The 17,535-nt window shown below is 42.5% G+C and overlaps 1 protein-coding gene across 2 annotated transcripts in view; it reads left to right on the top strand.

Moving 5' to 3' along the window:
• The window catches only part of LOC137264869 (U5 small nuclear ribonucleoprotein 200 kDa helicase-like), a 98,939-nt gene that overhangs the window by 28,302 nt on the left and 53,102 nt on the right, over positions 1-17,535 (top strand). For both annotated transcript variants that reach the window (XM_067800213.1, XM_067800214.1), the window contains 11 exons: positions 593-648; positions 884-1,021; positions 1,406-1,561; positions 1,835-2,005; positions 8,448-8,765; positions 9,148-9,297; positions 9,940-10,001; positions 10,243-10,423; positions 10,727-10,831; positions 11,254-11,356; positions 17,303-17,481. In XM_067800213.1, coding sequence (XP_067656314.1) covers positions 593-648; positions 884-1,021; positions 1,406-1,561; positions 1,835-2,005; positions 8,448-8,765; positions 9,148-9,297; positions 9,940-10,001; positions 10,243-10,423; positions 10,727-10,831; positions 11,254-11,356; positions 17,303-17,481 — 1,619 coding nt within the window. The remainder of the gene's footprint in view (positions 1-592; positions 649-883; positions 1,022-1,405; positions 1,562-1,834; positions 2,006-8,447; positions 8,766-9,147; positions 9,298-9,939; positions 10,002-10,242; positions 10,424-10,726; positions 10,832-11,253; positions 11,357-17,302; positions 17,482-17,535) is intronic.

Genomic DNA, 17,535 nt, shown 5'->3' with positions numbered 1-17,535 from the left:
TGTCCTGACTCATGACGTCAAGCCCTCCCAACTGCCCCTCAGGCATGCTGATTTCACTGTAATGATGTCTGATGTTGCACTTATGAGATTCAGAGACAGTGGCAAGCATGGCTGGTATTGATGTATTGACGGGAAAGGGAAGTTCCTGATGGCTGAGTGTATTGTACCTCCACTTCAAAGGATTTCAAGTGTTCCTCTATCTTTGCATAGAGGGTGGAGATAAGCATAATAAGCATGAGTAAAACAAATATATTTTTATACTTCTCCTGACTCATGACATCATTTGTTGGATTGTCTGCAATTCTTGTGTCGGGCTTATGGAATTACGCAGAGAGTGACAAACAGGGCTGAGGTGTTGGGAAACAGCAAGGTTTCCTGTAGGTGAGGGTAATTGTGCATCAGCGTTAAAGGAAGGGAACTTCAAGTGATATCAAGTGTTCCACTATCTTTGCATAAAGGGAGGAGATAATCAAATAAGCATGCGTCAGGATAAGTATTAAATATGATTTTATTCAGGAAATTGCATTTATCCTAAACTTTAAATATACTATGCTATAAATAATATAACTGATATCTTCTCCAAATTCTTTAGGTTATGAAGAAGTTCATGTTCCTGCTCTGAAGCCCAAACCTTTTGAAACTGATGAGGTAAGCTGTTGGTAACATGCCTCCAATGCAGACAGTACCTTGCAAAACTTTTTGTCTCACTTATGTCAAGATAACAGTGATGACTGAACATTTCTCCACACTTTTTGAGGTATGGTCTTAGTTATTCATCCAACTTCTAAAATGCCTACCAAAGATCTTGCTTAGTCTAGATTTGAACAGAATAAATCATTAACCGTTTTTATTTTGTACAATAATTTGTTGTTGTTTTTTCCAGTCCCTTGTTCCAATTGACCGACTGCCTAAGTACGCCCAGCCTGCATTTGAAGGTTTCAAAAGCTTGAACCGAATCCAGAGTCGACTGTGTAAAGTTGCCATGGAATCTGACCAGAACATCCTGCTGTCCGCCCCAACAGTGAGTCACTGTTGAATGATGTCAAATTCTGCTCATTTTGCCTCAATTCATGACACTGGTACTGTCTCACACAAATATTTGGCAGTTAGGGTCTGTCATTGGAACATTCCAAACCATGATAATACTTCTTATAGAAGCTGAAAAAACACATTTACAAACTGTGAAAGATTTTTTTTCCAATAATGCTTTTTGTTTGTTTTTCTATCCGTAAAAATTCAGTGTCATTTCAAATAAGTTAGAAATAAATGAATCAATAAAACCCACCGGTAATAGCGTTTCAGTTTGATGTAAGGTACACTTGAATTGCCAGAAGAATTATTGAAAACCAAGAAGTAGCACATTCGATGTGCATGAGTTTCAACCCCAACCCTAACTGTGTTTCAGGGAGCTGGTAAAACAAATGTAGCCCTGCTGTGTATCCTCAAGGAGATTGGTAATCATGTCAACGAGGACAACACCATCAACACGGATGACTTCAAGATCGTGTATATTGCACCCATGAGGTCCCTGGTGCAGGAGATGGTTGGAACATTCTCTGAGGTAAGCATGGTTTACCACCTGCCCACATTACCTTATCATCATTCTGTCATTCACTGGTTTCTCATGTGGATACTTCACAAATGATGAAGCTGTGCCGTCTACTGCACAGAACAATCACCCCAGTCCTTTGGACTAACTTTTCTGAAGCCTATCAACATGATTGCAGGTCAGGTTGGGTATGAATCAGCTGTGTTTCTAACACCTTTATTTTTCTCCCCAATTAAACCGTCCGGTGTTGTATTTGACCTAACATCTGAGTTGCTGGTGTTACAGAGACTGAAGTCGTATGGCATAAAGGTTGATGAGTTGACTGGAGACCACCAGTTAACAAGAGAGCAGATCTACCAGACACAGATCATTGTGTGTACTCCTGAGAAGTGGGACATCATCACACGGAAGGGTGGGGAGCGGACCTACACACAGCTTGTCAGGCTCATGATCTTCGTACGTTTTACACCTTTTTTGTCTGTGGGTGTTGTGCTTTACAACTTTGGCTTGAAAAGAACTTGGATTTTAGAGTTTACCTTGTATTGCTTTACACAACAACTTTGAGGAGACATAGCAACACATCAATTTGTTATCAAACTTGGAAAATGAGGGTTTGTTTATGAATGGTCAAAATGTATGTTTAATTCTTTTTCATATATTCCTCCTTTGGGTACATATAAGCATTTTAATGTCCATTTAAAATCCCTACGACAGTTGTAACATTAATATTTCCTTATCCTGACTCAGAGTTATTATGCTTGTCTCCTATCTGAGCGTAGTGGAACACTTGAAAAATCAAAACTCACCCACAAGGAACCTCCATTTAGCCAATGCATTGGCACGCTAATCAGTCACATGACCGGCCATGCTTGTCACACTCTCCTTCATGACCCGAGACGACAGATGTGAGGGCACCTGGGTCCCGATACAGCACCATATCCTTTCAGTTTTTGACCTTATATCATCGAAATTTCACCTGTATCTGGTTTTTGGTCTGTATATTTACATTATGTAGCAGAATTATTTCCAAATAGTACATATTTTTAACATACCTTACCATGCATATTACCTTAAGCTTCGCTTAAATGAGATCAGACAGTCGTTGATTCGCCATTCCCATGAATGGCTACCTCATGTATTGACGAATGTATAGGCACGGAACTGGCATAATCTCCTGAACTATGCAAGCGCGGACCATTCAAAAATCACTTTTACTTCAAGTGTCCCTGAGATCGGACGTTTGTCTGGTTCACTGTTGCTTGTTTTTTCGATGTGGTATGTTTTCTCTGTCGTACTCGCTTCTTGTGTTGTCTCCATATGGTGTACGTAGCTATGGTTGGCTCCTTCACCATCTTATTCATGTTTTCACTTTTATTTATACATATGGTGGTTAGATTTCGTAATTCGCAAGGTGTTAAAGTCGGCAAAGGACCCCCTGCGCCTCTGTTTGCTGTACACTTGACCAGCGCTGTCAGCTCATCTCTCCCGGAGACTCCGGATCGTCAGGCGCTGGCACGAGCGCATGATTCTATGCAAGATTCTACCTGTGACCAGCGTTCACCAGAGTGTCATCGTCCTGACTTCTACGTGGATTTGTCACATCCCGTGAGACGCCGTGAGTCGTCTGGAGGTCCTGAAGCTCCTCAGATCTTTGTTGCAGCCTGCTCCGGGTGTGCTCTTACCCGGTTTGACACCAACGTCAACGCCACTGATAACAATGTCTGCTGCCCCGATGCCGGTGCTTCCTCTTTCTTCAGATAGGACCCTGTTGGATTCAGCACCTATATTTACATATGCGATACCGATGCCGACGCCAATGTCTGGATCGTCTCCCTTAGAGTCTGTCTTCAGGATACCGCATTCCTCGTATATCATCAACGCATGTCTCATCGTGGGAGGCGGACTTACAGAGGCAACTGGTTGAAGAGCGGGCCCGTCATGTCAAAGCGGAGTATTCCTGTCATGCTAGGAGGTCGCGCTTTGGGTCCCCTCATCGTTGTAAATCCCGGTCTCCTCATCGCTCTCGATGCCGCCGTTCAAGGTCCAGGTCTCCGTCAGATAGAGATTGGCGTTCGAGATCCCCTATGTGGGAAGGCGTTATTACAGGTCCAGATTTTGGTTGCCCTGACGCTCACCTCATCCTCGTCACTCTAGATCTCCAGCTGGGAAGACTTTGCAGTCAGCGCCTCTGCGCCAACGTCCTGTGTCATCTTCGTCTTCACACTGTCTCAAGCCGCTGTCTGTATCCTGGGATGACTCAGAAGAAGGTTTCTTTTCCCCAGACTACAACGAAGAGCCTTTGGAGGATATGGATGATGGTGGAACTTATCTCCCTCCTTCAGCCATTTATGAATGGATTGCCGACAGGGCGCCAGATTGTCCGTCACCACAGTCAGAGTCATCGGATCCTAAGGCAGGGTACTGCACTAATGGCAAGGTACTGCACGACTTGCTGGCTTACTTGCGTGTGGCTTTGATGATGACAACCACAGTTCGACGTTCTGGTTTCCTGGATCCATGCGCATGCCTGGATTATACGGAATCTGGAAACTACCAGGTGAAAGAAGCTGTTAGACCAGATGTTTTCACTCGCAAATCTTCTGGACAGCAACAACATCATTGCAAGGACTCATCACATTCCGTGCTTGCAGACGCTCTGTCCAGACCCGGGAAACCGTCCCTGACAGAATGGATGCTCAACCCAGAGGTGATTCAACTTCCATGTCAGAATCAGGGCCATCCCTTGATAGATCTGGCCCTGATTTCTCGAAACAAACTTAAGTCTGAGTTTGACTTAAGTTCAAGTTTTTGCTCAAATTTGAGAAAATGCAGGAACATGCATTTTCCAGAATGAAAGGAAATTGGTATCCAGCTCAAACATAGTAGACAATCAGAATTTGGTGGACAGATTCCTTTAGTTGTTTGGACTTTTTTAGTCTCAAAAACGCAGTTGAGATAAAATTCATCTGTTTCAAATTGTTAAACTCCGTTTGAGATTTGAGTTAAAACTTAAGTTTGTTTCGAGAAATCGGGCCCTGTTCGCCACAAGTTTCCGGTTTACATGTCTCCAATTCTGGATCCAGCAGCTTGGGCAGTCGACGCCATGTGCCTATCATGGGAAGGACTGGATGGCTACGGGTTTTCACATCCATTTCTACTTCCAGCAGTCATCAGCAAAATCAGACAGACAGGGAAGATTCGTCCTGGTGAACAACTAGAACGTGGTTTCCGGAGCTGTGCCATCTCGCCAACACACGTTCTTCAGTGACAGTCTACAGCACCATCCTCACAGTCGTCAGCTACATCCAGACCCAATAAGATTCCATCTGCACGGTCGGATTATCTGCAAAGGGCTTGGAAAGCTAAGGGCTATTCTACACAGGTACCTAAAGTCATTGCTGAAGCTAACCGTATTTCTACTAGATCCCTGTATGACTATAAATGGACATCTTTTGAGAAGTCTCAAGATCCTTTATCTGCATCACCAACATTTATTGCCGAGTTCCTCATCTTCCTCCGTTCCTCTAGACACCTTAAGGGAAGTACCATTGGAACTTATTTGTCGTTGCTGAACTTGGTTCTGGCTGTCAAATGCAATAGGCAAGCCTCCAAAATTCCGGAACTCACGGCTATGCTGAAAGCCTTCAAGCTGGAGGATCAGAAGATCAGATTTCACCCTCCAGCATGAGATCTCAACATTGTCCTCCAACAGTTTCTACAAACCTTTGGAGTCGGCTTCATTTGAAGATTTATCTGGGTTTTTCACTTGGCTTCGGCTACTACTGCAAGGGTCAGCGAAATCCACGCCTTGGACCTTACTCGGATTAGATTTGAACAGTGTGGACGTGCCCACTTGGGTTTGCTGTAGGATTTTGTAGCAAAGAATCAATTTCCAGGTCAGTCTGATAGGATGTTCTCCATTCCTCCTCTCTCAACGATCTTTGCACCAGACGATGTTGAGGAAGAATTGCTCTGTCATGTTCACGCTTTGAAACTCTACAGCACTAAATCAGCTCCTAAGAGACAGGAAGAAGAGATTATTCATCCCATTCTCTTCAGCGTACAAAGGTGAGGTGAACAGGAATACCATTGCCTTATGGTTGTGATCTACCAGTCTGGCTGCCTATGACGGTCAAGGTTTACCTCATCCTGTGACTCACAGTCCTTATAAGATTAGATCACTGGCTTCCATGGTGGCTCTCTATAGGAACTGCACCATCCCAGCTATCATGGAGGGTTGTTTTTGGAGATCTTCCATGATTTTCGCTAGCCACTATCTACGAGACCTGGCAGTGGAAGATATGGAGGGATTGCAATGCTTTGGTCCTCTCATGGTTGCCCAACAACTCACCTGGCCTGATGCCCATTGGGTAACTACTCATACTTAGCATTAGGTCTCATGGTTCTCTTTCATATTGTGCTATGATCGGTCCCATTGAGTACCTTGAGTTCCTTTCTGTTTCCCTGTTGCAGGGTTTTTTCCTGTGCCTGACTGCAGTAGTTTCTCGGGACCACATTACATGTCCTTGATTCAGTTGGTTTGGTCCTCTGGAGCCCAACTCTGCCAACCTACTGTCGAAGCCATATGCATAGTCCTATGGTGAGGTAAGTTAAAAATTTGTTAACATCTAAATATTTTATATATGTAAATGCTTACCTTACCATAGGACGGTGATTTCCCACCCAACGCTGGATGCTCCTCCCCTCTCTGGGCTCTTCGGACCAGTCTTCAGTAGAAGGGATTTTTGGATGGTCTATGCCTATACATTCATCGATACAAGAGGTAACCATTCATGGGAATGGCGAATCAATGACTGTCTGATCTCATTTAAGCGAAGCTTGAGGTAATATGCATAGTCCTATGGTAAGATAAGTATTTACATATCTTAAATATTTAGATTTTAACAAACCTTATGTGTAGTTTGTCTTGTATTTTATCATTGTATGTTTGCTGACATTTTATGAAAACTTACTTGGGTTGTAAATACTGGTTGTCTGCATGTATATTTTCCTTCTTGCACTACGGTTTGCTCTTAAATCTCCCACAGTATCCATTGAAATAAAAAAAATACCTAAAAACAAAAAAACAAACTTAAGGATCTGATTTTCTTGGGGGCACGCTTCAACATTGTGCAGACCGCATTGTCAAAATCAAGAGGACTGTGTCACAGTTTCTCTAGTCGCCCAGGTGTCAGCGCGGACATGGCTTCGGTTGCTTGGTAACATGGCGGCACCGTTAGATGTGGTTTGGCATGCGCATCTGAGGATGGACAACCAGGCGGCCATGACGTACATCCTCAAGCAAGGCGGCAGAGTATCTTTGTCACTCCTGCAGGAAGCGTGGCAGTTTCTTCTGTGGTGCAACCAGTGGAACATTCAAATGTTTCCCGTTTATCTCCTGGGGGTAGACAATGTTCGTGCAGACTCTCTCTCTCAAGGTGTATTCTAGTCCCACAGGAGTGGATGTGGTTCACATGTCAAAGAACAAGTACATTGTTGGGGGTCTTCCAACACCATTTATTCCCAACACAAGGAGACATGGATCATGGAGTTCTGAAAGTATGCAATAACTCATAAGTATGCAATAACTCATAAGTATGCAATAACTCATAAGTATGCAATAACTCATAAGTATGCAATAACTCATAAGTACACATAAGTATACAATAACTCATAAGTATGCAATAACTCATAAGTATACAATAACTCATAAGTATGCAATAACTCATAAGTATGCAATAACTCATAAGTATGCAATAACTCATAAGTATACAATAACTCGTAAGTATGCAATAACTCATAAGTATGCAATAACTCATAAGTATGCAATAACTCATAAGTATGCAATAACTCATAAGTATCCAATAACTCATAAGTATGCAATAATTCATAAGTATGCAATAACTCATAAGTATACAATAACTCATAAGTATGCAATAACTCTCTATATTGCCATTTGTATACTCATAAAACTCTCCTCATAATTCAGAAACCTTGCACTCAATCTCTTATAATATATTGAAGCATTTATGTAATCTCTGTGGCTTCATTATTATCTGTCTCTGAATCTATAACCTACAAAACAACAAAATAATTGCACTAAACTCTATGATACTAGATATAATCAGTCATTCACGGTATATGTATGGAGACAATGAATAACACCTGGTACAACTCCAATCCACCCTCAAAGAAGAGTGAAATACACTCCTAAACAAACAGGAGATATTCAAGATTTTCTCCCAGTTGTTCTGGGAGGATCCTTTTGCCTCTAGGTTGACGAACCAGATACCGCTATTTTGTTCTCGGATTCTGGATCCGAGGGTCACAGCCAGTGATGCCTTTCTTCTCGATTTGACAGACAAAGTATTGTGGGCCTTCCCACCGATACCACTGATTCCAAGAGTCCTCTTGCAGCTAACCGCACAACCGGCTCATATGCTTATGCTTCTTTGCACCACTTAGTCGTCTCAAAGCTGGTTTCCGGAACTGCTCAGGTTTCTGGCTCAGCCTCCTATTCTGTTACCTTTTCAACCGGACCTTCTGTCCCAGAATGGAGCACCCCGCCCGAATCTCAAGATGTGTGTAGTATGCATTAGTGAGGTTTCGTTTTATAAAGTCAAACCCTGACCCTGGCTCACGCCTCCACCTGATTGGGTCAGGTAGGCAGGTGACCTGGTAAGTGAGAGATGCAAGGCTATAGTCTTCAGTTACCTGCCTGCTCTTATTTGTAGAGGTCCTTGATGATTTCTGGAATTGATATACAATTCGTCTGAGTCCTTGACACCTACAGCGGAATGAGCAACCATTCTTCTGTACTCCCTCATTAAACTGGTGATGTTACTGAGTTTAGTTTATCCACTCACTGATCCATCCACATCCATTTGATTTTCTTCAGGATGAGATCCATCTTCTCCATGATGACCGTGGTCCAGTTCTCGAGTCTTTAGTTGCCAGGACGATCAGGAACATAGAGACGACCCAGGAAGATGTGCGACTTGTTGGACTAAGCGCTACACTGCCGAACTTTGAAGATGTTGCCACGTTCCTTCGTGTAGATCCGAAGGAGGGCCTGTTCTTCTTTGACAACAGTTTCCGCCCTGTGCCCCTGGAGCAGCAGTTTATTGGTATCACAGAGAAGAAAGCCGTCAAGAGGTTCCAGCTCATGAATGACATTGTGTATGAGAAGGTGATGGACCATGCTGGCAAAAACCAGGTGAGCAAACACATGAATTCTGTACCCTAGTGGTGACTTGTGAGTGGTGTCCTAGTCATCTTGGTATTCTAAACTACAGAAACGTTCTTTTTAGTAAATTGGTTTCATGCTCTAGTTGATTTTCCTGGGTAATTTCTATTGATCCCAAGTCATGTAGAATAATTGAAAACCTTTTCAAGATCAACAGGTTTTCACTTACTTGAAAACATAGGCAGAAATGGCTTCCCACAAACTGGGACTTGGAACAAGATCTGGTGGTTATGGTTCATAGTGTGGATTATGTAAGACTTGATCACTGTTGACTCCCGGCCATACTATCCAGACAAACTGTTATATTAGATTGGAAATTGTCCAGGTTAACTGATCACTCATTGCATTTCAGTTGCTGATCTTTGTGCACTCAAGGAAAGAGACTGGGAAAACAGCGAGGGCAATCCGAGATATGTGTCTGGAAAAGGATACTCTTGGAGTCTTCCTGAAAGAAGGATCTGCCTCCACAGAGATCCTTAGGTCTGAAGCAGAGCAGGTCAAGGTGAGACTGGTAGACACTCGGACTGAAAATATGAAGGTTATATTCCCAAAAGCTATTATTTATCGATATCCTGGCTCATACTATTTGTTTCTCTCTTATCCTTTAACCTGAGAAAAACAGCTGAAACATTCTCTGTGATGTTCCCTTAAAATATCTCACCCTTCTTTTCCCTTTTTTTCATTCCTGGATAAAGTACATTTGTTGACTCTAATAAATTTGCCCAGAGGAAACAAAACATGTATACGAATAAAAATAAAAAATCTATATATCACTCCTACTCATCCATACACACATTCAGATTATACAGTATTAGTATGGATTATAAATATGCTAGCGACATCCCGGGAAGGTCTTCATGCACATGATTTCCTTGTCCCAGGGCTCATTTCAAGAGTCCTAGGGAAGATCTCAAAAACAAGGAACATGGAACCGACTTGTGCCTTTTGGCCATAGAGAACATGGTTTCCCAGTCTGATAAGGAGAAGCAGGGAAACCAGATCCAAATCCACGATAACAGAGAGCCTGCAATAATAGTGAGTCCCATTGTAGCTGGTCTCTTGCTTCTTCCGTTACTGATGAATTGTATCTCGTCAGGTTTCATTCAAAGTATTGTGTGTAATGGAAGGTTTGCCTTGCTTGCAGAACCATGAGTTGAGAGACCTCCTGCCTTATGGGTTTGCTATCCACCATGCTGGCATGAACAGGTAGGTAATAAGCTTGAATCTGTTGATCAGAGTATCCACAGAAATAAGTAGAACATCTCCACAAAAAGTCTTTTAGTCATAATAATTGGATCAGAAAATGTTTCCTGAGAAGGTCTATTTGGGGAAGTAAATGTTCCATTGTTGCAATACTAGGGAAGTTGTGATCCACTGACAAATGGTGATGCCAGATACCCAATAAGAATGCATCCTTCTCTCAATGTATGATATGATTGCATTTTAGAGTTGACCGAGCGCTTGTGGAGGATCTATTTGTTGACCGACATATCCAAGTCCTTGTGTCAACATCGACCTTGGCATGGGGTGTCAACCTCCCGGCACACACTGTCATCATCAAGGGAACGCAGATCTATAGTCCTGACAAGGGGCGATGGGTGGAGCTCAGTGCTCTGGATGTCATGCAGGTGAGGGGAGATGGGTGTAGTGCCCTAGACATCATGCAGGTGAGGGGAGATGCTCTTGACATCATGCATATGAGGGGAGATGGGTGTAGTGCTCTAGACATCATGCAGGTGAGGGAGATGGGTGTATCTCAATGCTCTTGACATTATGCATGTGAGGGGAGATGTGTGGAGCTCAGTGCTCTAGATGGAGATTCATTTGCTCTAGGGGAGATTCATGGAGTCAGTGTTTGTAGTTGGTGTAATCATGTCAGGCTTACCTTCATTAAGAAACAACTTCAAGGATGTGTTTTGGTTTTCTTTCAGATGTTGGGTCGTGCAGGTCGTCCTCAGTATGACACAAAGGGTGAAGGCATTATGATCACCAACCACAGTGAGCTTCAGTACTACCTGTCTCTCATGAACCAACAGGTAATTTTGCAGATATAGGCAGATCAAACCATTGCAGATTTTTAATCTTAGCCGTACCCATTTATAATCCACAATCTGTTAACTTGACAAATGCACAGGGTCTTCATAGGGTGAAACTTTACAGTTAGGCTTTCCCCTACTTTGAGCTACCATGCTGATACGACATACCTTAAAGATGCTGTTAAAGGCAGTTTCATGTCAAAGCTGTTTCCCTGGCAACAGTCCATGAGTAGCTGCAGCAAGTGAGTATCAACGGCACATCAGGTACAGCAGTATTGGTGTTTGTAGGTTAGCAAAGACAGAGATGAATAAACACAGCTGGAAAAAGTAACCATTAATAGAGATTTTAGTATGGAATACAAATTTTTAAATACTAATGATATTCAGAGTCCTTGAAGCATACCCTAATGTGTTTGTTGCAGCTTCCTATTGAGAGTCAGTTTGTGAGTAAACTAGCAGACAACCTGAATGCTGAGGTGGTGCTGGGGACAGTACAGAACATGAAGGAGGCCATCGACTGGATCGGTCAGTGTTTACTGTGTAGTTGTACAAACATGAGGCCAGTTCTACTGTATCACTGGCCTCAAGCCCATTACCTTGTTGTTTTTGTGCATTACTGGCCTCATGTGTGTATTACATATTCATTCTCCAACATTGTTAAACATGTTTTCTTTGTAGTACCCCATGTATGTATATGTATACTCCCTTGACATTCCCTACCATTCACCTAGTGAAGGAGCAAGCATGCTGTCTTAAATGTCGTGCTAATCACAATAAGGAAGTTGACATCCATTAATATTGTCTTTATTTTTCTTTATCCTGACTCATGCATATTGTTCATCTCCTCCCTCCCTGCGAAGATAATGGAACATCTCTTGAAGTTCTCTTCTAATTGAAGTTGACGTACAATACACTTGACCACCGGAAGCCCCCCTTTCCTGCCCATAAGGTCACAGTGGACAGTTCTACAATTTGGAATATCTTCATCCCTTTGGTTATTTACTTGGGTCACGAAGCCCATTGTCACCTACATTGACGGGAACTTTGTAGCGCATTTTACCAGGACGGCGGCATTCAAGCTGATCATAAGTCAAGTCAACTCAGACTACAGTTAGACTTCAACATCAGGCAGTGAACTCAGCTTGGATGGCTTGTGAATTTACTGAAATTGGATTTAGAGCTGCAGCAAGATCTTCAATTCCTTAGGATTCGATTCCTCACTCCAGTGAACTGTTGTCACAGGTGGGTCAAAATTATGTCAACACCTCAACACCTCTGATGAGACAGCTCTGCTGGACAACTTGGGGCACAGTGGGCAAGCTGTCGAAGTTGCCAGGCTAGTAATCAAGTGAGTTTGGAGGTTCTGGGATCGAGCCCTCCTTTGACTGGGTGTAAACAACCTTGGAGTCAACTTTCATTGTTGTCACAGCCCTAAGTGTGCAGTACACAACCCTGTGCACTTAAATGAACCCACTAATCCATTGGCAGATGACCAAATAGTGGCCACATAAATACATGTAAACACCCAGGTGCAGGTACAAAAACATGCAGTTAACTTGGACAAAGTACTTTGACTATGTGTCCCAGTCCACCCAACTGTGAATGGGTACCTCGTAAGGATGGGAAAGCCACATTAACTCGGTGCACCTAGTAGGCTGCAAGATTTGCTATAATCAACGCAGCGCGTCATTGATCGACAACACTGAAGAACAAACTACTGATGGTTCACACCACAACTCCACCTAATAAGGTGTTGATGAATTCTGCTTGTGGTGCTTTGCTATTCTTTGTTTGTGAGTGATATCTAAAGTGGAAAGTTCTACGTATTTTATTTTTACTAAAACTTACCTGACAGATTGTAATTGGTGAATGAAATGAATATAGCTTATATTTGATCTTATTTAGGAAGAGGTAATTGGGCTTATCTACAGTATGTTTCCATGGATGTATCGGGACATACCAAGAATATTCAGCACCTAATCTGCAGCTATTCTCAGTACAATTTTTCTCATCAAAATCTCTACCCAATCCGAAAATGACACAGTGACTGAAAATATGGAAATGAATTTGTTTAATCATCCTTTCTTATTTATTTTTCTATGTGTACTTTGTTGTGGAGTCCTAATTTACAAACTTCCATATTTTTCTGTAACTTCTTTGAGATTCATGTTTAAAAGTTGGTGAATTAGATAAGGTCAAACTTTATGGATGAGCAATTTTTTTAATCAGGTGGAGTGACGTTTTGGTACAGCTTCTTTCATCATTCTAAAAGTGCTTTATGGTTCAACTTCTTTATTATACAAGGTCACAACGTTTCGAGACAGATTCTAGTCTCTTCTTCAGGTGAAGTTCACCTTGTGACCTAGAACTTCACCTGAAGAAGAGACTAGAATCTGTCTCGAAACGTTGTGACCTTGTGACCTAGAACTTCACCTGAAGAAGAGACTAGAATCTGTCTCGAAACGTTGTGACCTTGTGACCTAGAACTTCACCTGAAGAAGAGACTAGAATCTGTCTCGAAACGTTGTGACCTTGTGACCTAGAACTTCACCTGAAGAAGAGACTAGAATCTGTCTCGAAACGTTGTGACCTTGTATAATAAAGAAGTTGAACCATAAAGCACTTTTAGTTTGATTCCTCCAACTTCTAAATGCCTTTGAAACAACTTCTTTCATCATTGTCAAGCAAGTGGGAGGCAGATAAGACAGGATGGCACATACATGTATTCAGTAAATAATTCACAATAACATCAGGAACTTACCCAGCAGCACAGTATATACATGTAGAAGCCATGACAATAGACTGCATACAGGAGCCAATAGGGATGTACAAGGCAGGAGAGTATGGACATGTTTATACAAGTTGTTAGGGTTCTCAATTCTCTCCTTCGGGCAGACGTAGGTTTCATGAAGGATAGTGTTGACATTTAACTGATCTTGAGGTCTATCACATTTCTCTATCAGCTTCAGTTTTTTTGTGGTTTTTTTGACGGTATTGGTTTTGTTGAAGGTACTAATCAAATTGCAGCAATATATATTAGATGTAGCAAGTGTTAATGGCATAATTCGAATCACATTGCTTCAGAGGCATCGTTTGACCCTGGAAGTATGTTTGACAGATCCACGAAGCACATCCCTTCAGAGGCATCATTTGACCCTGGAAGTATATGTTTGACAAATCCACGAGGCACAGTGCTTCAGAGGCATCGTTTGACCCTGAAAGTATGTTAAAAATCCATGAAACACATCACTTCAGAGGCATCGTTTGACCCTGGAAGTATGTTAGACAATTCCACGAAACACCTGGATTGCTGACTGGCTGAACCTGATGCAGGTGCCAGTTTTGATTGACAGACTGGATCAGTCTATTTCATATCCCGACATTACCTGCAGTCCTCGGGCCACATGATTACAAGGATTTATCACTATACCCAGTCAGAGCATTGAAAAGTTTTCAGCAAACTAAGTCAAGGAGACAAAAGTTCAAGCTCCTATCCATTGCACTATCTACTGAGACACCCACAATACTAACTCAGTATGGAATTGAGCAGCTATACTGAGGGCCTACAAAGCAGCAGGACCTCAACCTTCTAATCCACGTGATGTGAGAGCCCTCTCATCAACACTTCTCAACACTTGCTCTCACTGACAACTATAATGGAGGGCTTCTCTTGGAAATCAAATATGGTGTTTGCCAACAACTACCTACAGGACATCACCACGGAGGACGTCACCTACATTCACCAATTTGGGCCACTTGTCTCACAACTAACACTTTCACAAAGGCTCTGAGTTTTTCTCACCCTTTTATCATGTGACTTGTTGAGACCAAGATGCTCTGTGGAGTCCATGCATGCACATGTCTTGAACAGACTAGCATGACGGATTATGACCCTGTACTTGTAATGAAGATACTTGTACATGAAGAAAGTTTGCGACTGGTCTTAATAAGAACTTTGACATACGAGGGTTGGCTGAAAAGTTCTAAGCCTCAATGTGAAAAAAAGTTACAAATCCACGTTTGTAATTTATTTTTCTACATAGTCCCCTTCCAAGTTCACACACTTTTGCCAGCGATGCTGCAAGGCCTGAATCGCGGTCAGGAAGAAATCTTCTTCAGCTACCCTAAAAAAATCAGTCACAGCGGAAATGACGTCATCATTACTTGCTAAATGGCGACCGGCGAGTTCCTTTTTCATTTTGGGGAACAGGTGGAAGTCAGAAGGAGCCAAATCAGGTGAATAAGGAGGATGGTCAATGAGTTCAAAGCCACAATCGTGGATTGTTGACATGGCCACCACCGATTTGTGAACAGACGCATTGTCTTGGTGGAAGAGGACACCTTTAGCGATCATTCCTCGTCGTTTGGCTTTGATTGCTTCTCGCAACTGGTTCAGTAGATCAGCATAGTATCTGCCGTTGATAGTTTGACCTTTTTCAAGATAATCAATGAGCAGAATACCCCTGGAATCCCAAAAGACTGATGCCATCACCTTTACAGCTGAAGGAACAGACTTGGCTTTCTTCGGAGCTGGTGAATCAGGATGCTTCCACTGTTTTGACTGTAGTTTTGTTTCTGGTTGAAAGTGATGTATCCAGGTCTCATCCATGGTTACAAATCGTGCCACAAAATCATCGGAATCTGCTTCAAAACAACGCAAATTGTCAAGGGACGTCTGGAACCTGACTCGTTTCTGTTCAGCTGTCAAGAGCTTTGGCACCCATCTAGCAGAATCTTTCGTCATTCCTAATTCGTTGGTGATAATATGCACAACCCTCTCATGAGAGATGCCCACTACACTAGCAATATGTCGAGTAGTCAATCGTCGATCTTCCATCAACATATCGAGCACTCGCGTGATGTTTTCTGGAGTGGTTGCTGTTGAAGGCCTTCCTGAGTGTGGGTCATCATCAAGGCTTTGTCTGCCACGCTTAAATTCTGCAGCCTACTTCTTTACTGTGGAAAATGAAGGAGCATCATCCCCTTGAGTGGAGACCATGTCAGCATGTATCTGTGTTGGGGACATCCTTTTCTTTTGCAAGTACTTGATGACTGCCCTGTATTCAGTTTTGTCCATTTCTGATGATTTCAGAGGGTAGGTTGAGATAAAACTATTAGTACGTTTGTAGTTCTTGTGTCTATGATTCACTAAATGATTGTCCTCATTGGTGGCAAACACCTGTCTCTACCTGGTGGGGAAAAACCACTCAGGCTGAGAACTTTTCAGCCAACCCTCTAACAGTTGCATTAGACAGTAGCAAGACGCTAGCTGATCTATTTATCGTCACATTCCAGTCAATGAATGTTTCATGATAAGACAAGTTCAACTGGATGTGATCCCCTATCTCACAGATGAATTTTGGAAGAACAGGACTGAACTTGAGGGAGGTTCCACAAATGCAAGTGCAGTCATTGAGGGAGGCTCCACAAATGCAAGTGCAGTCATTGAGGGAGGTTCCACAAATGCAAGTGCAGTCATTGAGGGAGGTTCCACAAATGCAAGTGCAGTCATTGAGGGAGGTTCCACAAATGCAAGTGCAGTCATTGAGGGAGGTTCCACAAATGCAAGTGCAGCCATTGAGGGAGGTTCCACGAAAGCAGGTGCAGTCATTGAGGGAGATTCCATGAAATTACTGCTTCAAAAACAACTACCCCAGAGATATCGCCACTGAAGACGTCCCTGGCATTCACTAATTCAGTCCACTAGTTGTAGCACAACTAACAGTTCCTCAAAGACGAGAAAAATCTCACTGTTTTTTTCATGTGACTTGCCAATGCCAAACACTCTGCAGAGTAAAATGGTTGAGATTCCATGTGCATGTCTCAGAACAGACTAGCATGAGTGATTGTATCCCTGTACATGTCTGCTATACTTGCACCTGGAGTAGGGATTGCATCTTCACTTGTCACTTGTCAGTCGATGACCTTGCTGTAAGATGACTAGTATTACACCAGTGTATCTAAAACCACACAAAGATGTCAAAAGACACTTTCATTAACAAGTTTGTCATGTGTGGTCCCCGAAAGATACAGAATGAAAGCTGAAGTCTACAGTGCTGTTTTCAAGTTCCCATATGGGGTTACAGGACGTAAAATAAACACAACCACAGAATCCAGGAAGTGGCATGCCCCACCACCGATCGGATTCTGTCAAGCGTAATGAGCATGAGTCAGGATAAGGAAAAATATGTAATTTTCTTATTAAAATTGATATTATGTGCATATCCTGACTCATGAGGTCAGCAGCCCTCCCATCCTTCCTACTCATGACATTCTGGATTTCACTCTAAATCTAGGTGTTAGACTGTTTGATTCAGAATGATAGGAACTTCAAGGGATTCAAGTGTTCCACTATGTTCGAGTAGAAGTAGGTGATATAATAAGCATGGGTCAGGATAAGTATAAATCAGTTTTATTCAGAAAATACATTTTTATGCCTATCCTGATTCATGACATCAAGCCCTATTCCAGGTTACACATACCTGTACATCCGTATGCTGCGTAATCCTCCGCTGTACGGCATCTCACATGACATAGTGAAGGAAGACCCACTCCTGCAGCAGCGTCGCAAAGACCTCATCCACACTGCTGCCACGTTGCTCGACAGACACAACATAGTAAAGTATGAGAAGAAAACGGGCAACTTTCAGGTAAATAAGTCTGGTAGATATCTTGTTGTTAGCCTGTTCCTTCCAGCATAGTAT

This window comes from Haliotis asinina, chromosome 15, assembly GCF_037392515.1.
Source record: "Haliotis asinina isolate JCU_RB_2024 chromosome 15, JCU_Hal_asi_v2, whole genome shotgun sequence".
Taxonomy (NCBI): Eukaryota; Metazoa; Mollusca; class Gastropoda; order Lepetellida; family Haliotidae; genus Haliotis; species Haliotis asinina.
The sequence above is the reverse complement of the archived record's forward strand: the minus strand, read 5'-3'. Positions and strand labels throughout refer to the sequence as shown.